The sequence below is a fragment of the Bufo gargarizans genome, chromosome 6 (assembly GCF_014858855.1).
Source record: "Bufo gargarizans isolate SCDJY-AF-19 chromosome 6, ASM1485885v1, whole genome shotgun sequence".
Taxonomy (NCBI): domain Eukaryota; kingdom Metazoa; phylum Chordata; class Amphibia; order Anura; family Bufonidae; genus Bufo; species Bufo gargarizans.
Window position 1 is genome coordinate 243639099 of NC_058085.1, and position 24658 is coordinate 243663756.

A 24658-nucleotide genomic window follows, 5' to 3' on the forward strand; every position below is an offset into this window, starting at 1 on the left:
GTGTGGTTGGTCAAGCTGTCACACCAAGTGCATTTAACCAGCAATAGTGTGGTTATTTTTTGGCCGTATCCCAGTCTAATTCTGTCAGTAAATCCATACCGGTCACCCAGCGCCTAAATACTAGCCTCAAATTTATATCCCGCTAAATCTGTCGTTACCGCTGTACTGTTCTGGCTGGGCAAGTTATTTAGTGTCCGTCAAAGCACATTTTTTGTTCTGGGTTGAAATACAATTCCCAATTTAGCAATTTCATAATTTAGTGGTTTCTGCTGTATCAGAGCTATTTTAAATCTATCCCTAAAAGGGTATATAATATTCAAGATGCACATAGGGTCATTCAGAATAACTTCACACACACGCTACTGTGCATTTCCAAGTCTTATTCTGTCAGTAAATCTATACCGGTCACCCAGCGCCTAAATACTAGGCCTCAAATTTATATTCAGCTGAATTTGAATACAATACATTGGGCCAAATAATATTTTTGTTGTTGTGGTGAACGATAACAATGAGGAAAACATCTAGTAAGGGACGTGGACATGGTCGTGGTGGTGTTAGTGGACCCTCTGGTGCTGGGAGAGGACGTGGCCGTTCTGCCACATCCACACGTCCTAGTGTACCAACTTCCTCAGGTCCCAGTAGCCGCCAGAATTTACAGCGATATATGGTGGGGCCCAATGCCGTTCTAAGGATGGTAAGGCCTGAGCAGGTACAGGCATTAGTCAATTGGGTGGCCGACAGTGGATCCAGCACGTTCACATTATCTCCTACCCAGTCTTCTGCAGAAAGCGCACAGATGGCGCCTGAAAACCAACCCCATCAGTCTGTCACATCACCCCCATGCATACCAGGGAAACTGTCTGAGCCTCAAGTTATGCAGCAGTCTCTTATGCTGTTTGAAGACTCCGCTGGCAGGGTTTCCCAAGGGCATCCACCTAGCCCTTCCCCAGCGGTGAAAGACATAGAATGCACTGACGCACAACCACTTATGTTTCCTGATGATGAGGACATGGGAATACCACCTCAGCAAGTCTCTGATGATGACGAAACACAGGTGCCAACTGCTGCGTCTTTCTGCAGTGTGCAGACTGAACAGGAGGTCAGGGATCAAGACTGGGTGGAAGACGATGCAGGGGACGATGAGGTCCTAGACCCCACATGGAATGAAGGTCGTGCCACTGACTTTCACAGTTCGGAGGAAGAGGCAGTGGTGAGACCGAGCCAACAGCGTAGCAAAAGAGGGAGCAGTGGGCAAAAGCAGAACACCCGCCGCCAAGAGACTCCGCCTGCTACTGACCGCCGCCATCTGGGACCGAGCACCCCAAAGGCAGCTTCAAGGAGTTCCCTGGCATGGCACTTCTTCAAACAATGTGCTGACGACAAGACCCGAGTGGTTTGCACGCTGTGCCATCAGAGCCTGAAGCGAGGCATTAACGTTCTGAACCTGAGCACAACCTGCATGACCAGGCACCTGCATGCAAAGCATGAACTGCAGTGGAGTAAACACCTTAAAACCAAGGAAGTCACTCAGGCTCCCCCTGCTACCTCTTCTGCTGCTGCCGCCTCGGCCTCTTCTGCTGCTGCCGCCTCGGCCTCTTCCTCCGCCTCTGGAGGAACGTTGGCACCTGCCGCCCAGCAAACAGGGGATGTACCACCACCACCTCCGTCACCAAGCATCTCAACCATGTCACACGGCAGCGTTCAGCTCTCCATCTCACAAACATTTGAGAGAAAGCGTAAATTCCCACCGAGCCACCCTCGATCCCTGGCCCTGAATGCCAGCATTTCTAAACTACTGGCCTATGAAATGCTGTCATTTAGGCTGGTGGACACAGACAGCTTCAAACAGCTCATGTCGCTTGCTGTCCCACAGTATGTTGTTCCCAGCCGGCACTACTTCTCCAAGAGAGCCGTGCCTTCCCTGCACAACCAAGTATCCGATAAAATCAAGTGTGCACTGCGCAACGCCATCTGTGGCAAGGTCCACCTAACCACAGATACGTGGACCAGTAAGCCCGGCCAGGGACGCTATATCTCCCTAACTGCACACTGGGTAAATGTAGTGGCAGCTGGGCCCCAGGCGGAGAGCTGTTTGGCGCACGTCCTTCCGCCGCCAAGGATCGCAGGGCAACATTCTTTGCCTCCTGTTGCCACCTCCTCCTACTCGACCTCCTCCTCCTTTTCTTCCACCTGCTCATCTAGTCAGCCACACACCTTCACCACCAACTTCAGCACAGCCCGGGGTAAACGTCAGCAGGCCATTCTGAAACTCATATGTTTGGGGGACAGGCCCCACACCGCACAGGAGTTCTGGCAGGGTATAGAACAACAGACCGACGAGTGGTTGCTGCCGGTGAGCCTCAAGCCCGGCCTGGTGGTGTGTGATAATGGGCGAAATCTCGTTGCAGCTCTGGGACTAGCTAGTTTGATGCACATCCCTTGCTTGGCGCATGTGCTGAATTTGGTGGTGCAGAAGTTCATTCACAACTACCCCGACATGTCAGAGCTGCTGCATAAAGTGCGGGCCGTCTGTTCGCGCTTCCGGCGTTCACATCCTGCTGCTGCTCGCCTGCCTGCGCTACAGCGTAACTTCAGCCTTCCCGCTCACCGCCTCATATGCGAAGTGCCCACCAGGTGGAACTCCACCTTGCACATGCTGGACAGACTGTGCGAGCAGCAGCAGGCCATAGTGGAGTTTCAGCTGCAGCATGCACGGGTCAGTCGCACTACAGAACAGCACCACTTCACCACCAATGACTGGGCCTCCATGCGAGACCTGTGTGCCCTGTTGCGCTGTTTCGAGTACTCCACCAACATGGCCAGTGGCGATGACGCCGTTATCAGCGTTACAATACCACTTCTATGTCTCCTTGAGAAAACACTTAGAGCGATGATGGAAGAGGAGGTGGCCCAGGAGGAGGAGGAAGAGGGGTCATTTTTAGCCAGTCTCTTCGAAGTGACTCAGAGGGAAGTTTTTGGCAACAGCAGAGGCCAGGTACAAATGTGGCCAGCCAGGGCCCACTACTGGAGGACGAGGAGGAGGAGGATGAGGATGAAGCATGGTCACAGCGGGGTGGCACCCAACGCAGCTCGGGTCCATCACTGGTGTGTGGCTGGGGGGAAAGGCAGGACGATGACGATACGCCTCCCACAGAGGACAGCTTGTCCTTACCCCTGGGCAGCCTGACACACATGAGCGACTACATGCTGCAGTGCCTGCGCAACGACAGCAGAGTTGCCCACATTTTAACGTGTGCGGACTACTGGGTTGCCACCCTGCTGGATCCACGCTACAAAGACAATGTGCCCATCTTACTTCCTGCACTGGAGCGTGATAGGAAGATGCGCAAGTACAAGCGCACTTTGGTAGACGCGCTACTGAGAGAATTCCCAAATGTCACAGGGGAACAAGTGGAAGCCCAAGGCAGAGGGGGAGCAAGAGGTCGCCAAGGCAGCTGTGTCACGGCCAGCTCCTCTGAGGGCAGGGTTAGCATGGCAGAGATGTGGAAAAGTTTTGTCAACACGCCACAGCTAACTGCACCACCACCTGATACGCAACGTGTTAGCAGGAGGCAACATTTCACTAACATGGTGGAACAGTACGTGTGCACACCCCTCCACGTACTGACTGATGGTTCGGCCCCATTCAACTACTGGGTCTCTAAATTGTCCACGTGGCCAGAGCCAGCCTTTTCTGCCTTGGAGGTGCTTTCCTGCCCGGCGGCCAGCGTTTTGTCTGAACGTGTATTCAGCACAGCAGGGGGTGTCATTACAGACAAACGCAGCCGCCTGTCTACAGCCAATGTGGACAAGCTGACGTTCATAAAAATGAACCAGGCATGGATCCCACAGGGCCTGTCCGTCCCTTGTCCAGATTAGACATTAACTACCTCCCCTTAACCATATATTATTGTACTCCAGGGCACTTCCTCATTCAATCCTATTTTTATTTTCATTTTACCATTATATTGCAAGGCTACCCAAATTTGAATGAACCTCTCCTCTGTCTGGGTGCCGGGGCCTAAATATATGCCAATGGACTGTTCCAATGTTGGGTGACGTGAAGCCTGATTCTCTGCTATGACATGCAGACTAATTCCCTGCTGACATGAAGCCAGATTCTCTGTTACGGGACCTCTCTTCTCTGCCTGGGTGCTGGGCCTAAATTTATGAAAATGGACTGTTGCATTGGTGGCTGACGTGAAGCCTGATTCTCTGCTGACATGAAGCCAGATTGTCTGTTACGGGACCTCTCTCCTCTGCCTGGGTGCTGGGCCTAAATTTATGAAAATGGACTGTTGCATTGGTGGCTGACGTGAAGCCTGATTCTCTGCTGACATGAAGCCAGATTGTCTGTTACGGGACCTCTCTCCTCTGCCTGGGTGCTTGGCCTAAATTTATGAAAATGGACTGTTGCAGTGGTGGCTGACGTGAAGCCTGATTCTCTGCTATGACATGCAGACTGATTCTCTGCTGACATGAAGCCAGATTCTCTGTTACGGGACCTCTCTCCTCTGCCTCGGTGCTGGGCCTAAATATATGACAATGGACTGTTGCAGTGGTGGCTGACATGAAGCCTGATTCTCTGCTATGACATGCAGACTGATTCTCTGCTGACATGAAGACAGATTCTCTGTTACGGGACCTCTCTCCTCTGCCTGGGTGCCGGGGCCTAAATATCTGAGAATGGACTGTTCCAGTGGTGGGTGACGTGAAGCCAGATTCTCTGCTGTGGGACCTCTCTCCAATTGATTTTGGTTAATTTTTATTTATTTAATTTTTATTTTAATTCATTTACCTACATGTTGCTGCCTTTTGCAGCCCTCTAGCCCTTTCCTGGGCTGTTTTGCAGCCTTTTTAGTACCGAAAAGTTCGGGTCCCCATTGACTTCAATGGAGTTCGGGTTCGGGACGAAGTTCGGATCGGGTTCGGAACCCGAACATTTCCGGGAAGTTCGGCCGAACTTCTCGAACCCGAACATCCAGGTGTTCGCTCAACTCTAATGGAAAAGCATGAGGGGAAATTCAATGGCTCAACCTTCTGTGGGATCGAATTGATCAGATTGGGATCCAGAGGGGGTGATTTAATCAAGAGCATGTTGAGAGCAGAAACAAAATGGATTTTTAATATGGACACATTGATACCTGGAGAGTTTAATTCCGAGGTTGAACTCTGGATTTTGGACGAGAGTGTATAAATATCAGGTACCAAGTAGCAGCGCCGGATTCCTCTTCCTGACGAAGGACAGCGTACTGTCCGAAACGCGTATATAGGAATTTTGGTACCCACTATTCACCGTAGTGTGTATAGTGACGTCACTATCCGCGCAAGGTACGAAACATACACTCGGCAGAGCGCCGGGGCGGGAGCCGTAATCTAGTCATACAGACATTCCGCATCACGTTAATTCATACTTAAAAGGGAAGGAAGAGACACGAAGGTAAGATGGGCACTTTTAATGGGAAATGTACTTATTTCATCTGACAGTTTGTTTTCCTCAGTGAATACAGTAGAGAAAAAATATTTAATAGCTTTGCTATCTCTTCATTGCTCACTGCAACTCCCCCCTCATTACTCTGTAGAGGGCTGACACCTTCAGATTTGTACTTTTTACCATTTATATAATTGAACATTTTAGGTTTAGTTTTGCTCTCTTTGGCAGTCTTCAGTCTCTAGTTTGGCTGCTTATATTTGTTTTTTTACATATTCAATTTTTTTCCCTTATAGTTTTTCAGTGCTTCCTTGCTACCCTCCTCTTTTAGTGATTTTAAATGCTTTCTTTTTGTCATTTATTGCTTTCTTTACAGTTCTATTTATCCACGTAGTTTTTTTTTTTTTTTCTTGTTCCTTGACCTTTTATTCCCATAGGGTATGTGCTTCTCACAATTAGATTTTAGGATGCTTTTAAAAATATCAAATTTTGTGGCTGTATTTTTATTTTTGAGCACTTTGTCCCAGTTAGTTAGGCCTATGGCCTCTCCTAGTTGGCTAAATTTAGCTTTTTTGAAGTTTGGTATTTTGTTTTCCTCCCTGAAAAAACACTCTTTTGAATGACAATTGGATTGTTATTACTTTAAGGTCACTATTTCCCAGGTGTCCCCCAACTTGCACATCTGTTGTTTTGTCAGGTTTATTGGTTAATATGAAGTCCAGTGTCGCCGTCCCTCTAGTCGGGTCCTGAACCAGTTGGGAGAGGTTATTGTCTTTGGTTATTGCTAAGAATCTGTTTCCTTTATGAGATGTATAGGTTTCAGTTTCCTAGTCTATATCTGGGTAGTTGAAGTCCCACATAATAACGACCTCATTATGATTTGCCTCCTTGTCTATCTCTTTTAGTAGCAGATTTTCTGTGATCTCTGGTATATTAGGTGGCTTAATAAAACTACTAATAAACTCCTATTAGTATTTTATTATAGTTTTTTCCTCCATGTATTTCTACCCACAGTGACGCCACATGTTTATGTCCCTCACTTATATCTGCCCGGATTGTGGGCTTTAGACAGGACTTTACATAAAGGCAGACCCCTCCCCCTCTCCGGTTTTTGGGATCCTTTCTAAACAGACTGTAACCCTGTACATTAACTGCCCAGTCATAGCTATCATCCAGCCATGTCTCAGTAATTCCCACTATGTCATAGCCCTCACTAGGGATCGACCGATATTTTTTTTTTTTTTAGGGCCGATACTGATAATCTGGGAACTTTCAGGCCGATAGCCGATAATTTATACCAATATTTGGTGAGTTTTCATTTTTGAAATTTTTTTTAATAATTCCTACACAAATCTGCTGACGATGAATATGTTGATTGTTGACGTATTTTTTATTTTTTTTGTAAATCTTTCTTTTTCATTTATAATTAATATTTTGGTGTGTTTATTTTTTATTTATTACCCTCCCCCCCCCCCTTAGGGACCAGAACCCTTGTCCTAGTCACACTGATAGATCTCTATCAGGGTGAATAGGACCTCACACTGTCCCTGCTGCTTTGTGCACACAGCAGCAAGGGAGCTGACTGGCAGCCAGGTCTTCAATAGCGTCCTGGCTGCCATGGTAACCGATCTGAGCCCCAAACTTACACTGCTGGGGCTCCGATCGGAACTTCCACAGGGTAGAGGGGACCCTGTGCCACTGCCACCAATGATTAATACTGGGGGGGGGGGGGCGGCGCGCACTGCACCACCAAGATTAATACTGGGGTTGGGCGGGGGAGGGCGCACTGCACCACCAATGATTAATACTGGGATTGGGGGGACGCACTGTACCATTAATGATTAATACTGAGGTTAGGGGGGGGCACCTGAGTGGTTAACTACTGCAGATCGCAGCTACTGCTCATAGAGGTCGGAAGCCAGCTATGTGATTCTGCAGCCAGTTCCCTCCTCCTGTATATGAATTAATGAGAGAGTTCTCTTCATTGGTGGCGCAGTGGCCACACCCCCGTCCCTCCTCTTGTCCTCCCTCCTCTCATTGGAGGCAGCGGCACAGGGGGAGGGGGACGCTGCTTCCTTCTCCCCTGTGCTGCTGAATGAACACTGAGAGCAGAGACAGCAGCGCGATCCGTGTTCATGATTCGTTATCTGAATATCGGCAAAATAGATGCCGATAACGTTCAAAATCCTGAATATCGGCAGATATTATCGTAAAAAAAAATTAACGGTCGATCCCTAGTCCTCACACATCACTAATTCCAGTGCACCAGTTTTATTAGTCAGGGTTCTGGCATTAGTATACATACAATTAAGAGGTTTATATATTTTTTTATCCTACACCTTTCCTTCTGAACTGTTCTAGTCCCACCTTCCATTCCTTCCCCAGTTCCTTTACCTCGCCCCTGGTCTCTATCTGCACTATCTTCACATCCTGTAACATAATTACCCCCCCAGTACCTAGTTTAAGCACTCCTCCAACCTTCTAGCCATCCTCTCCCTCAACACAGCTGCCCCTTCCCCATTGAGGTGCAGCCCATCCCTGCGATAGATCCTGTAGCTGACAGAGAAGGCCCAGTTCTCCAGGAACCCAAACCTCTCCTTCCTACACCAGTTCTTGAGCCACTTGTTAACCTCCCAAATCTACCACTGCCTTTTTTTTGTGGCTCGTGGTACAGGTAATATTTCGGAAAACACTACCTTTGAGGTCCTTGCCCTAAGCCTGTGTCCTAAATCCCTAAAATAATTTTTAAGGACGCTCCCCCTTACCTCTAACTTTGTCATTGGTTCCGATATGGACCATAATTGCTGTATCTTCTCCAACCCCTCCCAGTAATCTGTCAACCCGATCCGCAATGTGTCAAACTCGAGCGTCGGGAAGACAACACATCGTTCGACGATCCCAGTCTTTGTGACAGAACGCCCTATCTGTACCCATAATAATTGAGTCTCCCAGTACCAGCACCTATCCTGACTGCATACTGGTAGCAGATTTTTAACTAAAAATTCTTTATACTGCAGTCTTTTGCATGCACGTACAAAACTGCTTGCGTGCATCCTGCACCCAATGAACACTAATCAGTGATGTCCATCTGAGATTGTGTGTGTTATTTCTCGTACTTTTTTCCATTGGGGGACACAGACCATGGGTATAGCTTAGAGGTATTAGTAGGAGGGACACTATGCAAATGCAAAAGATCTCCTCCTCCTCCTCGGGCTATACCCCCTGACTCCACCAGGAGAAGCTCAGTCTTTGCTTAGTGTCTGGTGAAGGAGGTTGACACTCTCCGATTCTACTCCTTTTTGTTATTTTTATTCTAGATGGGGACTCAGGTCGGCACGGCGCCTTCCTGGTCCCCCGTGGAGTGCCCGCCACCGTCTTTGGGACGTTGCCTGGCTGCCTCCATTTCCCCCCAAGAAAAGTGGATCCGGGCTCGACCTGTTAGCTCCGGCATCCCACCAGCTGGGTCACCTGCTGCTGCCCTCCATCCAGAGCACTGCACTCCTGGAGTCAGACGTCTGAAGAGGTGAGCCCTGCTGGTCCTGAACAGAGGGAGAAGACTGCAGGAGCAGATAAGTATACTTATCTGCTCCTGCAGATATGTCTATGGGCTGCCTGGGTGAACTGAAGGGGTTATCTCTGTCCGTGGGTTCTAGGGCATGGAGGCACTGTTCTGGCTAATCTCCCTGCTGGGACTTTCGGCTCTCTGAGTTTTTTATCTTTTATTCATGAGGCATGACTTTTCCCTGCTGGTGCTGCTTCTATAACTTGCAGCAGCACCCACCAACCACTCGCCCCGTCAGAGACCTCGGACAGAACGAGGATTGGGCTGCAACTGCAGGCGTGCATGGTGCCTTGTTAACCCCCGCTTTGCTGTGTTCGGCACTGGGGGACATGTTTTCAGAAAGCACAAGGAGTGGAGCGCGCAATTTTTTTCCCGTGCTTCTATCCGCCGGGGGGCGGAGCCTGACGCGGCCGGGTGCGGAGCCTGACGCTTTGCTCCGGCATCTTCCTCCGTCTGCTACAAAGGTTCCCACGCTCCCCTGCTCAACAGCAACACAGAGTAATGGCATCTTAACCCTATTCAATCTGCTTCTCTCTGGACAGCTGTCTAGCTGTGTATGTGTGTGTGTGTGTGTGTGTGTATAAATGCCTTGCTTCTGATGTGAACGATCTCTAGTTCGATTCCCAGAAGACACTGTTAAGGTTTCTTTTCTCTAACTACAACTGTAGATTTCTTGCATAGTTATCATGCCTAAGCCTAGTCACCTTCTCAGGCTCCAATGGGTCCTGTTAGACCACTGGTTTTTGTGCCTCCTGCCCTGGCCCTGGACAGGATCTCCTTCCTGCCCAACCCAGCTCCTAAGGCAAGCTGGTAGCTCAGTGATAAGGCTGTTGCCCCAGTCCAGACTTTCTAAATTCAAACCACTTTAAGCCTTTTTATTTTATTTTTTTAAAGGGGGAAAAATGTTAATTTCTGTCCCAGCGGTACACGCTTGGCCATCTGCCAGGTCCTGCGCGGCCGCTGATTTGTCCTGAGTCGCCAAGGCAGCCATGTCCTTTTTGGACCGTATGGCAGTTGCCAATCCAGTGGCCCCTACCACTCCATCTCCCCGCAGTGGTTCCCGCTGAGGTCGCCTGACTAATAAGAGGCAGCGTGTTCAGACGACTCTCCCCCCCCAAGGAGCGTAGGTCTGAAGGGGGATTGTCCGGCTCGGACGAGGTCATGGAGCTGGTCCCTCCGCCTGAGCTCCCCACGTTTGGCGGACTTAGTAGCGGCTGTCCGTGACACCTGTAATCTCCAAGGGGATTCTCCTCTACGCGGGTGTTCCCCCCTTTTTTGTTTTCCGTCCAAGAAGCGATAGGTTGCCGCGTTTTTTCCTATCCATTAGGGATTTCCACGGTCATACCCAGAACCTGGGACAGGATCATCCTTTTACGACTGAGCAGTGGGGAGGGCTGGTCTTCTCCCCTAGGGTGGATCCCCCACTGTCCAGGATCACTGCCTTCCCTGTCCTTACCGGCTCCTTTCTGCAGGACGTTCTGGACGGGCGCCTGGATTCTCTCTCAAGAGCCATTTATCTCTGGCGGGCACGTTAGGCCAGTGTTCTCCCCAGGTGTGGTTGCAGCGCCACCACCTGAACCTGGCAGAACATGATGCGTCTACTGACACACCAGATTTGGTTCTCCAGGTGTCTGTCTTCCAAATTCCTTTGCGAGGCTTCCATGGACATTGATTCCCTCGTTACCCGCATTGTAGCCCTCTCGTCATTCTGCACAGAGAGGTCGGGTTGATAGTGTGGGACGCTGACGCTTCTCAAAGTGTCCCCTTACTAGCCTCCCCTTTGAGGGTTCCAGGTTTTTTAGGGCTCAGCTGGACGAGTTTTTCTCTACCGCTATCTGGGGGCAAGAACTCTAACATTCCACACCTACGTCCTAACGTCCCTTTCGAACCGGGTCCTCCGGTTCCAGTACCAGTCCTTTCGCTGCCCCGTCGCTGGGGGGGCTACAGGACTCCCGCAGGAACCCCCCCCCCCCCCTCCCTTCAAGCCCCAGCCGTTATGGTGTCCAAGGGCGCAGTCGGCCTCCCTGCTACTTCCACAGGTTTGGAGGGCTCATGTTCAGGACGCCTGGGCTCTAAGAATTGTAACGTCGGGTTACAAGGTAGAGTTTACATCCAGCGTTCCGGGGGATCCGTTCCATGCCTTGGATCTCTGGATGGCAGTTTCTTATCTTCTGGACCAGGGGGGTTAATACCCCGGTTTCTCCAGAGGAACAGGGCACGGGTTTCTTTTCAGACCTGTTAATCGTTCCAAGGAAGGAGTCGTCGGTGCGTCCGACCCTGGATCCGGAGCTGCTCAAAATTTTTTCCTCCGGATACGGAAGTTTAGATTGGTATCCCTCCGCTCCGTTATTGATTCTCTTCTCCAGGGTAATTCCTCGCGTCCGTAGACTTCCAGGACGCCTGTCCGCATGGCCTGATCGCAGAATCTCACAACGATTCCTGCGCTTGCTATGGGTGGCCGACTCTGTGTTTTTGTCGCCCTCCCTTTTCCGGTTAGCGTCTGCCCCTAGGGTCTTTACCATGATCCTAGCGCCTTTTATGGCTCTTCTTCGCACCAAGGACATTTCTTGGCGGCCTTACCTGGAACAATGTCCGGATCACTGTTCAAATGAAACCGCTCGGATGGTTGATCGACTTCCACGATCCTTCTCCTCCCGTCCCTGAAGCTCTCCTTCTGGAGATATTTTTGGATGCCTTGACCGATAATTTTTTTTCTTTCAGACTACTAGGTCTTCTGGATCCAAATTGCGGTGTCGCACCTTCTGCGCTCCCCGTGTCTCTCCTTTCAGGATTACCTGCGGGTCCTGGGTTTTGTGGTGTCCTCTTCCGAGGCCGTACCATATGCCCAGTTTTTTTCTCACACTCTGTCGCTGCGACAGGAGATCTTTCCCTCTGGGACGAGACATCTCGTGGTCTGTACGCTTACATCTGCAGGTGACGCGTTCTGTTTTATATTTTCTACAGGTTCAGGAAGCTTTTTTTTTGGTGTGGGCTCCCTATGAACCTGAAGGCGGGAAGATCATTACTCCCGTTCTTTTCCTGGAACACTGATGCCTGCCTCTGGCTGGGGCGGCGTTCTCCGGTCCCACTCGATCCTGGGGGTTTGGTCGACAACGGTATCATTTCCCTATCAACATCCTTGAGCTAAGAGTGACTTACTTCAGCCATCAAGGTGGGAACCGCAGCCGGACAGTGATGCGGGAGGTTAAAAAATAAATAAATAAAAATAAATTTTAGATATAATATATATATATATATATATATATATATATATATATATATATATATATACACATACATACATACATACATACATACATACATATATATATATTGTGTGTGTGTGTATATATATATATATATATATATATGTGTATTAATTCTGCTGTGGGCGGAGTCACACGTTTCGGTGTGGTCAGCGGTATTCCTTCCGGGAATAGGCATCTGGGCTGCGGACTTTCGAAACAATGTGGATCTGATGTCGTCATAGGTTCAACAACAAGCTCCCAGGTCTCCGGCTCGCGCCCGAGGTCCGAAGGCATATTGGGTGGACGCGCTGGTGTCTCCATGGCTTCTTCCCGACAGGGAGGTTCTACTGTCTCGGGGTCCTCTCTTCCTCCGGAATCTACGGTCTCTTCGTTTAACGGCGTGGCTGTTGAAACCGTCATCCTGAAGATGAGGGGATTCTCGGATTCGGCGGTTAGAATTATGATCAGGGGAAGCCTGCTTCCTCACAGATTACTATCGTACCTAGTAGGCCTTCATGACTTTTTGTGAGAACTCGGGGTTCCCTCCCCTTCACTTTTCCATCCCGATGGTGCTGTCTTTTCTTCAGTCTGGACTTGAGATGGGACTGTCGCTGAGTTCCCTGAATGGTCAGGTTTCGGCGCTGCCTTCCTTTTTCAAGGGTCCCTTGCACTTATGGGTCCTGTGAAGGTTTTTCTTCAGAAGGTGGCACATTTGGTTCCCGTATGTTCCCCTTTTGCCTCCTTGAGATCTCTACTTGGTCCTGCGTGCTCTGCAGACGGCCCCCTTCGAACCTCTGGGAGAGGTCTTCCTGACCTTTCTCAGCTGGAGAGTGGTTTTCCTTGGCCACATCTCCCATTAGACTGGTGTCGGAGCTCGCCGCTCTTTCCCGCCAGGAGCCCCTTTCTGGTTTTTCTCCAGGATATGGTTGTGTTCCGTCCGGTTCCCTCCTTTTTGCCAAAGGTGGTCTCTTCTTCCACCTTTAGCAAGGATCTTGTCCTGCCCTCCTTTTACCCTTCTCTGGCAAACTCAAAGGAACGCGCTCTACACTCCCTGGCTGACGTCCGGGCCTTGGAAGTGTATCTAACGGCTACCGCTTATGTTCGCAGTTCTGATTCCTCCTTGTGGTTTTCCGAGGGACCTCGTAGGCGTCTGGCGGCCTCCAAGGTCACTGTGGCACGATGGATCCGCTCAGCTGTTATCGCGCACGTGGTAGGGTTCCCCGGTAATTGCTGCTCACGCCACTAGGGTGGTGGAGGCTTCCTGGGCAAGGCGCAATCGTGCCTCTGCGAGTCAGCTGCGTAAGGCGGCCACCTGGTCATCCTTGCGGTCCTTTATGAAGTTTTATCAGCTGCATCCCTGGCTTTGGCTGATGCTGTCTTTTGCCGCAGGGTTTTACAGGCTGTGGTTCCTGTTTGACCATTGGACGTTCCTCCTGGCGGTGCTGATGTTTTTCCCACCCCATGGACTGCTTTAGGACGTCCCATGGTCTGTGTCCCCCAATGGAAAAAAGTACGAGAAAAGGAGATTTTTGTGAAACGCACCTGTAAAATCTTTTTCTCGACTTTTCCATTGGAGGACACAGCTCCCTCCCATTCTGCCTGTTGCAGGAGGGGTTTTTCAGTTTATTTGTGGTTGGGCCTTTTATGCTTGATCCGATGGCTTCCGTTATTTTTTTCTTGTCTCCTTCTCCTAATGCTTTGCAACGCCTGAGCTTCTCCTCGTGGAGTCAGGGGGTATAGCCCGAGGAGGAGGAGCTCTTTTGTATTTGCATAGTGTCCCTCCTACTAATACCTCTAAGCTATACCCATGGTCTGTGTCCCCCAATGGAAAAGTCGAGAAAAAGATTTTACAGGTGAGTTTCACAAAAATCTCCTTTTTCTGTGCAGGTTTTTTTTGTTTTTAAATTCAAACCTTCGCGGTTCCATTGACTTCCGTCTTTTAATGTATTATTGCTAAATTTTTGGCACGGGAGCAGGGTTTATTACAATCCCTCACGTGTAAAAGCACTACATAGACACCCCTGTGAGTAAATAAAATACACATTTACATGCCCAATAAAAAAATGTAAATGTCCCAGTCATCCCAAAACTTGTATTCAGCTTAGTAGGAATACTCCCTCATTGCCTCTGATACAGCCAGTGAGGGAGAAAAGGATCCTATTTTCTTCTCCTTCCTCCCCCAGTAATGATGGGCCCCATATGGACTCTACCTCCTGAGGATTATCAGCCTCAAATTTCTGAGTTTTAGGGGCGTTCAGGAGTCCAGATTAAAACTGCACGTTTAACAGAAATGTGGTGTTGTTTTTGTTTTTTTTATTCGCTTTATTGAACACGCAAAGCCAATTATACTGACACTCTTTGTACATAAGTGCAATCTACAGATGTCATATACATAACGTAGTGAATAAAACAGTTAACACCTGTGCTGTATCGGTGTAAATACTGCTATCTCTAGAGGGGATACTCAAACTTCTATTACGTAAAGCACCATAAATTAGCGACTTAAAGTGGCTTGTCTATTTCACCACGACCCACCTTCTTCGTCCTGTCAAACCTTGTAACTGTCTACCCTGTTCCATCCGCAAAGCTTCTGATAATCTGCGAACTGAATAGAGTGTTCGTGGTGATGAGCACCATACCCCCCAAACCTTATGAAATTTGGGTATACAGCCCCTATTCTTGAAAACAATATTTTCATATAGGATAATAGTGTTGACCAGTAGTTTCCATTGCGCTAAAGTGGGTGCTCTATCTCTCATCCATCTAATGGCTATTGCTTTTCGTGCTAGAAATGGTGTTTCTCTCAAGAATATCCTTACATGGTGAGAGTAAAGAATCTCATCCAATATTCCAAAGAGGCAAACCTTAGGGTGAAGCGGCACTACACATCCCAGTAAATCTTAGTCACCCCCTCCTCCCAAAACTTATATATGGAAGGGCACGCCCATATAAGATGCCAGAAATCAGCACGTTCTGACGAACATCTATGACGCCCAGAGTGGGCAAGCCTTCCCATCCTATGTAGCCTCTGTGGAGTCATGTAGCTTTGATGTATTATGCATAGTTGAATAAACGTATTATTTATGGCGGGTGAAACTAGGGTAGGGAATTCAAGAATATCCTCATCATCCTCATTGGACAAATCCGGAAACATTTATTTTCCATTTTGGCAGTGCTTGCATCGGGCTTCCTCTGTTTTACACAAAGATGGGTGTATAGTGCTGATATAAAGCCACGTGGTGCTTGTGAACGTATGACTCCAATCATCGGAAAGGTGGACAATAGAACTGGGGCATCACGATGGTGCATTTGCATGGCATGCCTTAGTTGTAGGAATCTGTAAAATGCGCTCCTGGGCAACTCATGTCTACGGCTCAAGGACTCAGTCATTAAAAACATTATTACTATATATGTTCCCCCATCGTGACAACCCCATGTTCCTTCCAAAATGCTCCGTCCCGCAGTACCATCAGGTCAGGGAACATGGGGTTATCCCAAATCGGAGTCTCCAATAGGTCTGACCCTACATTATATATACGCTTCCAGGCTGACCACACCTGAACAGCTACCTTATGAATCTGCAACAGCTTACGTGGAAACAATTTAGGCTGTTCTAGAACTGACCATAGATTAGTGAGGTCTAGGTATTCTGCAAGATATTTTTCCTGCCTGCAGAGATTGTCTCCCAGTGATATCCATGTTTTAATGTTTCTCAGTTGCCCAGCTAGGTAATATAAGTGTATATCAGGTAGGGACATGCCACCTTCCTTTTTAAGAAGTGTCAGATTTAATATAGATAACTTTGGTCTATTTGCACCCCATATATAGGGTGACATCAAGGAAGTAAGTTTCTGACAAAATGCTTTTGGGACTATATATGGGGCATGTTGCAGAATATAGAAACACTTAGGCAGAATAATCAGTTTTACCAAGTTGATGCTGCCTGGCACTGATAGTGGTAATCCCTGCCATACCCTGAATTTATCTTTGCAATACTCTGAGAGGTTGGATATTCAGAGTGTAAAAAGATGCAGCATCTTTTGATATATAGATAGAGATATATAGATAGAGAGAGATAGATATATATATATATGAGAGATATAGATATATATATATATATATAGATAGATAGATAGATAGATAGATAGATAGATAGATAGATAGATAGATAGATAGATAGATCCAGAAAGACGGGCGGCACTCCAAAGATAAGAACAAGTGAACCTTTATTCACCCAGGTGGTGCAACGTTTCGGCTCTGCACTTGAGCCTTTTTCAAGCCTTGAAAAAGGCTCAAGTGCAGAGCCGAAACGTTGCACCACCTGGGTGAATAAAGGTTCACTTGTTCTTATCTTTGGAGTGCCGCCCGTTTTTCTGGATCTATACATTGGGGTAAGAAGCCTATTTCCCTGGGGACGTGCACCCTAACTTTATTTGATTTTGCACCAGTGCCGCCATTTTCCTTAAGGTCGACTTGGACCAATTAATCCTCAGTCCTGAGTATTGGCTAAATATCTCAATTATGTTGATTGCTCTAGGGAATGTGTCTTCCTATTGTGACATGAAAAGCACAATGTCATCAGCATACAAGCCGGCCCTATCCTCCGGCTCTCCGATTTTGACCCCTATTGATTCTCATAGCAAGTGGCTCTATAGCTAGAGCGAACAGTAATGGTGACAGAGGACATCCTTGTAATGTACCTCGCCCCAATCTGAAGCTATCCGACATCAACCCATTAACTAATATGCCCGCCCTAGGGTGTTTGTATAGCATGTCTATCCATTGTATAAAATTAGGACCAAAACCAAATTTTTTAAGAACCTGAAACCGATAGGGCCACTCAACAGAGTTGAACGCCTTTGCGGTATCCAAAGACTCCAAAGCCCATCTCTCCCCTTTCTGTATACCTATCTGGGTCACAACCTGAGTGGTGGATCTACCTGGCAAAAATCCAGATTGGTCCGGATGGATCAAGGTACTAGCTACTCTCCCAAGACGTATGGCCAAAATCTTTGCTATAATTTTATAGTCTATGTTCAATAAGGATATCTGCTGATACGACCCACACTCGTCTGGTTCCTTGCCTGGTTTAAGGAGAACCACTATGGTTGCATCATACATTGATGGCGGTAAACATCTTTTTTGGAATGCATCCTCATACATGCTAATCAGTAATGGGTTGATGTGGGCAGCATACTTGACGTAAACCTCTAGAGGTAGTCCATCGGGACCAGGACATTTACCTCTAGCCAGCTGTGCTATAGCCTCCAAACCGGATATAGGGGCTTCTAAACTATCTAACCTCCTACATAATAAATTCTATTTGCCGAAGTGAGATAACCCCTTTAAGTTTATTGCAAACAGTTGAATGTTTGTGAACCTAATTTCAAATTGGGTTTGAATAGTTATACAAACTGTCTTTTATATTGCTGGTGTACTTTCTAAATAACCTTTTTTTCTCTCTGCTCTTATTTAGAAACGAAAAGCTCTAGATAACTGTGATCTGGACCCCCACTTATCAGCCAAAGTTTTACGGCCTCCTTTGGGGCAGAGTCCTCCATCACCGCCACTTCTCCTTCTGCCTCCTTCCCCAACGTCTGGTCCCCCAACACCGCCAGCAACCACACCACAGGCAACCCATGCCAGCAGAGAAGAAAGAGCTAAGAGACGTCAACTAACCCGAGAAAAAGAAAACCATCCCAGTGGACAGTCAGAGGCTGATCGTATTTGGCATCGGGGCTCCTACCTCACCGTTACCCTCCAGAGACCCCCAAAAGAGCTCAGTTCCTCTTCTATTGTCCCCAAACTGCAAGCCATTACACCATATCCCCGCCATTCTCTTCGCCCACCTCCTCCCCAGCCACCAAATGAGGATGAAGATGAGGAGGATGATGAGGATGACTATGAGGATGATGATGATGAAGATGAAGCTGAGAATGGACTGATAGCTGGGCAGCGAAAAGATGATCTGTCCATGCAAAAGGATGTGTGGTTGTCTGTCTTCCAGTACCTAACGCGAAAAGAGCTATGTGTTTGTATGAGAGTCTGCAAGGCCTGGTACAAATGGTGAGTGTTGCACTTGTGGTCACCCATTAAAAAGTTTGTTGTGCCCAATATCAAACAGATCACCTAGACCAGGCATGAACAACCTCAGACACTCCAGCTGTTCAGAAACTACAACTCCCAGAATGCTTCATTCACTTCTGTGGGAGTTAGAAGAACAGCCGAGCATGTTTGCTTGTTGGGGACTGTAGTTTCACTGCAGCTAAAATGCTGAAGGTTGCTGATCCATGACCTAGGCAGACATAACCCTAGAGGAAAGTAGCTGTGTTTCTCCAATGCCACAGACCTACCTTTAATGTATCTCACAAGTGAAATGGGCCTGTACTTTCCTTTAGCAACACAGAAACCTGACCCGCTCATAAGTGACTAGGATCTCTCTGGATCATTACAGAATGGATCATTATAGATTCATCTTGCTTTCTATGAAAACAAAAGCTGTGGGCCAACTGACAGACAACTATGGGGGAAAAAACATTAATTCCCTATTATTGCCTGGTCATTAGCAGCGATGAGCATTGTTTTTACATGCAGAAATGGTTTTCCATCAGTATATGCCTGTTTGCAAATGATGATTTTTATGTGCCACAGCCACGTGATCACCTGACAAAATGAGTGTTTTCATGCTCATTGAGTAGTTCATATTTACACAGAGCAATGATCAGGAAAAAGTGCACTTAAGAACATCCCTTCCCAGTTGTTGAACAGATTCTTGGCACATGAAAAAGGGCCTTCAAATGGTTTTCTCTAGTCCCAAAATGTTTTACAGTTTTTCTGGTGAATTTCCTAACCAAATACAGCATACATAATAACATAGGGAAAGCAATAAAAAGGGCAGTAAGTCAAATGTAACTTTTAATGTTATACCTTAAAATTTAAAGGCCCACAATTCTATTCATAGACTCCACCCCTTACAGGACCAGTACCACAAACAATTCCCTACAATGAAAGTGTGCTTATGCCTAAAAAGGATAAACCAGCATTCATAAAGGTATACACTGCTTTCCGGAGAACGTGTACAGGTAGGGCCTTGCTTGAATCTCACACCCAATCGGGTTGTTCCCGTCCCCACAGAAAAATGGGGATTCTGCTGTATTCCACAATCTGTGGCCACACAGGTTTCTTACCATCTGGTACGTGTGTGTATTATAATGCAGAAAGGTCAGAAGGGTAGAGTCCTACCACTGATAGTTAAGAGTGCTAGGAAACCTAAAAATAGATGTGACCCCTACGCGTTTCATCTATTTATATAGCCCCAGATTAATCAGGGGACACGGGGCTAGTGCTACATCTATATGGGCTGGTTAGTCCCTGATGTAGTCGCACCTCCGGATATATTACCCCTTACAAGGTGGGGGGACTGTTACATGGGATCAAAGCCATTAGTGATACATGGCGTCCCATATTGCATGTGGCATCATAGCCTTCAATCAAGGCCCTAACTGTACATGTTCTCCAGTAAGAAGTGTATACCTTTATGAATGCTGGTTTATCCTTTTTAGGCATAAGCACACTTTCATGGTAGGGAATTGTTTGTGGTACTGGTCCTGTAAGGGGTGGTGTCTATGAATAGCATTGTGGGCCTTTGAATGTTAAGGCATAACATTAAAAATTACATTTTACTACTGCCCTTTTTTATTGCTTTGGTTTTGTTTACTGCGGTATCCACTTGGACTGTATTTGGTCTTGAAAGTGAAACGGCCTTTAGGGTTGGATTTGTGTTGTTTGAGTTTGATGGTAACATAGGGGCAGCGGATCTGCCAAAGTTATGAAGAGGTGCAGGCCTCTCCATAACTCCAGCGCCTGTTCTAAATGTAAGACTGCTTTCTAGCTGTCTTACATTTATACCTTTTTCTAAGTCTCAAGCAGGCATAGAAAATGGTAAATAAGACTGGCCTGCCATCCCCTTCCCAGCCCACGCTACACCCATTTATTTAAACATGGCATGAGCGGGGACAAGTCGCAGATAATGGTGCACCTAACCATTGTGCCGCCATCTGCACCTGAAATACGCCTAATTTAGGTGTATTTCTGATTAATAAATGACCCACATAGTTTATAAGGCTGAAAAAAGACATCTGTCCATCCAGTTCAGCCTGTTATGCTGCAGTTTTATCCAGAGGAAGGCAAAAAAAAAAAAAAAAAACTTTGAGGTAGAAGCTAATTTTCCTAATTTTAGGAGAAATAATTCCTTCCCAACTCGTATCAGGTAATCAGAATAATAATTCCCTGGATAAATGACCCTTCTCCAGAAATCATAGTAACTATAACCTGTAATATTAGGCTTCAGAAATACTGGTACATCCAGGCCCCTCTTGAACTCTTTTAGTGAATTCACCATCACCACCTCCTCAGGCAGAGAGTTCCATAGTCTCACTGCTCTTACCGTAAAGAATCCTCTTCTATGTGTATAAACCTTCTTTCCTACAGATGCAGAGGATGTCCCCTCGTCAGTCAGTCCTGGGGATAAATAGATGACGGGAGAGATCTCTGTACTGACCCCTGATAAATTTATACATAGTTATTACACCTCCCCTCAGTCGTCTTTTTTTTCTAAAGTAAATAACCCTAATTTTGATAATTTTTCATGGTACTGTAGTCCACCCATTTCAGTTACTACTTTTTTTTAGTTGCCCTCCTCTGTACCCTTTCCAGCTCTGCTAGGTCTGCCTTGTTCATAGGAGCCCAGAACTTTACACAGTACCCCATGTGTGGTCTGACTAGTGATTTGTAGAGTGGTAGGACTATGTCTCATCACAGGCATGTATGTCCCTTGTGATGCAACCCATTATCTTTGCTGTGTAATGTTTTAGAGCGTTTTCCTCCTTCCACACTGTTCCCTCTGCAGTAGTAACACCCCTACTACTCCCTTCTTGATGTTTAGGTGTAGCAAGCACTGAAAAACAATACAGAGCAAAGCATAATGGGCTTGGTTGGCAAACCCAGCAGGAATCTAATGAAAACAGAAAGTAAGCTATAAAAACATCCTGCTAGGATGCAGTGATGCAGAGAAGAGGGGAAGGAAAGTGCTGACACGTAAAATAATAATTTGCACTGTTTTATGTACTCTAGGCAAAAAATGGAATTATCATTATTGCCTCCTTTGCTGGCTTGATTCATTTTTCTATCACATTATACGCTTCTTGTTTTCATGTGGTAACGACCACCCTGCAGTCCAGCAGCAGCGACTGTGCTTGCACAATATAGGAAAAAGTCTTCTCTAGTGGCCGGAACCACGGGACTGTGCATAGGCCGGCGCATTTTCCTACATTGTGCAAACACAATATAGATCTTGTGGTAAAAGGATTTCTGGCCTACAACAAGAAAGTTATAGTCCTCTTGCAAAACCCCCCTAAAATCAATGTTGGTTGCCAGAAAATAGATTTTTTTTTTTTTTTTGGTCTTGGGCCAATTTTTGGTCTTGGGAAAATAGATTGTCTAAAAACCCAGGGCAAGAGGCGGAGGATAGATGTAAATATAGATTAATTTAACCAATGGAAAGATGTGTCCACTGGGTATCCAGGGGATGAAGAGGACCCTCACCTGGAATCAGTGTGGCCCGCTGAGATAATCTGCCACCAAGGGTGAATTATTACTGACATATGGGCTGTAGATAAAGCTGTAATGTTTAACTCCAATAAGAGCGTCAGAAACGCCGAAAATGCTGGCAAGCTGCAGACGGCCTAATCAGACTAGATAGGCTTGCATGCCTGGAAAAATGTGGGGTTAGCAAAGAAAAGACTGAAACGTTTAGAGAAGATGAAGCCTGTCACGTTGAGCAGAACAGGAGGGAGTCTTTCCTAGGATAATGTTCATGTGTGGAATGACTGAACCATCCCAAACCAAGGAATTGCAATGTGTGACGACAACCTTTTGTGGAGGATTGGACCAGTCATCAGGTCATATAGAAAACCAAAGGGGTAGAGATGTCCCACGGCGCAAAAACCACCCGGTGGTTGAATTAGAATAGGGGGTTCTTTTAATGAGCAAGCTGTACAACGTGTTTCGGGGATATACCCTTTCTTCAGGTACAAATTACTTGCATTCGGTATATCCCCGAAACGGGTTGTACCGCTTGCTCAATAAAAGAACCCTGTATTCTAATTCAACCACCGGGTGTTTTTTGCGCGGTGGGACATCTCTACCTCACTGAATTACCGGCTTCCTGAGGTATTCCAGGCATCCCTGATCAGAAGTATTTGAATCCCGGGCTGCACACCATCCGCCATAAAGGGGCTTCTGCTAACCCTACATGTGCCTACACTACAGTTGTGCATATTTTTAGCACAACTCTACAAGGTGAGCCTGCATTTTTGGAGATATCATTTATTTTCTATTCAAGACATTATTACCCTATGGTGCGCCATTTTTTTGTTCTACAGCTGAACAAAGCCTGCTATAACTATATAGAAAACCAAGGCAGCCTGGATGTATCTGGACATGGCATAGTGAATTTTCAAACTAAAGGAAGAACTTTCTTCCAGCTGCGAAGGAGGCGCCTTAGGATGTACCACGGTCCTTTACATATACCATATTCTTTAGCTTGCTCAGACTTTTCACAAATCCTTTTACTCTCCTGTCCGCCACGTACTGCTCAGTTAAGCAGTAACCCTTTGGGACACTTGCGTTCTGTCCCATCGTCTCTTGCACCTACTGAAGCCATCTAGAGACCTGTATAGAGTAATCACTGGACCTGATGATCAAGTCAGACAAGAGGGCTGCACTCCGATACAGGCAAATAGGAGAGCCGTGTCTCAGTCAGTGATTAAACACAGTACATTAAAACACATGGGGTTCTTACTTTCACCCTCGAAGACTCCCTCAGACAGGCACGGATGGACTACACCAAAGGGGACATGGAGGTAAGGTAACTCCTACCGCTTATCATGGGCTGCAGTTCTGGTGTCAGTTAGTGAGGTCCTCCTCGTCTGTTCATCAGGGTACTGGAGCCCTGGGTACATGTCCTTCGAGCCCCACGTTGTAAGCCAACGGTTTGGGATCTGGTCAGGGTACCAGGTAGGTTCATGTACTGCTCCAAATTAGTAGAAAATTGTCTTAATGTGCACGGAGAAATCAAACTCTGACACACCCATTGCGGTCAAAGTAAATCTTTAGTTTATTGTAAGTGTTCACACAAAATATATGCTCCCGGTGACTAAATGTGGTGCATTTTTATTGGTTGCTGAGAAACAATAGCAAGCATTCAATGGGTTAATCTTACACTTCCTTTCCATCGGGCTGACTTAAGAAATCAGCTAGGATGCAGCTCTGCAGCCCCCTCTCATTGACATGTACCTAGGGCTTTGGAATGCGCTCCTTCCCCGCTCCCATCTTCAAGATAATGGGAAAGCTGTGTGGGTGCCTGGTGGTACATCCAGGGAGCAGGATTTTTCTACTAAGCGGTGTCTGAGCAGTGTGACGCAAGTGTATAAAACAAGCATCAATACTTTTTCTATAGTCCATAACAATGAAAACTTTTGACATGTCTCTTTAACACATCAAAAGCTTTCTGAAAACTTGGTGTATCCTCGCAGGCGCCTCTTTGGTGCAGCCTGCTGGTGACTCTCAGTATTGCACAAACATCGTAATTCTCTTGTACTGCGTAAGAATTGTAGAAGCGATATTTGCCCTGTGTGGAACTATTAAATGGTTAAAAAAAAATATCTAAATATACAAACACTTTTCAATAGTAAATATTGTGGAAATAAAATTCCCTCCATATATTTATCGCTGCATCTGTAACAACCTGCACTATACATTTTTTATGTAATTTATCCCATATGGTGAATGCCAGAATTGCTGCTTTTTGCTTATTTGCCATAAAAAGTGATCAAAAAGTGTTATGCACCCCAAAATGATACCAATGAAAACCAAGTCGTCCCGCAAAAATCAAGCCCTTAGACCGCTCCATAGAAAGAAAAGTGAAGTTATGGGCCTTGGGATGCGGCGATGCAAAAACTATTTTTTTTCCTTTTAAAAAAATCAGGCCCAACATAAAAATGTTGTGGGTCTTGGGATGTGGTGATGCAAAAACATTGATACAAAAGTAAAAACGTTATAACTCTTTGAATACGACTATGAGAATCATCTGGTCATTAAAGGGATTCTGTCACCTCCCCTAACCCAAAATCCGATTTTAAAGCAGCCATGCAGCACAGCTTACCTTGATTAGGCTGTGCTCTTTTATCTTGTAATCCGTCCAGTCGTTTCTGTAAAAAACGACTTTTATGGATATGCAAATGAGCCCTGAATGTGCCCAGAGGGGCGTTTTGTTCCCCTTAGTGAGCCCAGTACCGCCCCTCTTACAGTGCCCAGCCCGCCTTCCTTGCACTGTCTAACCGCCCCCAGCCTGCCACA

The 24658-nt window shown here is 46.7% G+C and overlaps 1 protein-coding gene across 3 annotated transcripts in view; it reads left to right on the forward strand.

Annotated features, from left to right (window-relative positions):
* The window catches only part of KDM2A (lysine demethylase 2A), a 286076-nt gene that overhangs the window by 246180 nt on the left and 15238 nt on the right, over positions 1–24658 (forward strand). For all 3 annotated transcript variants that reach the window (XM_044296600.1, XM_044296601.1, XM_044296599.1), the window contains one exon: positions 17718–18307. In XM_044296600.1, coding sequence (XP_044152535.1) covers positions 17718–18307 — 590 coding nt within the window. The remainder of the gene's footprint in view (positions 1–17717; positions 18308–24658) is intronic.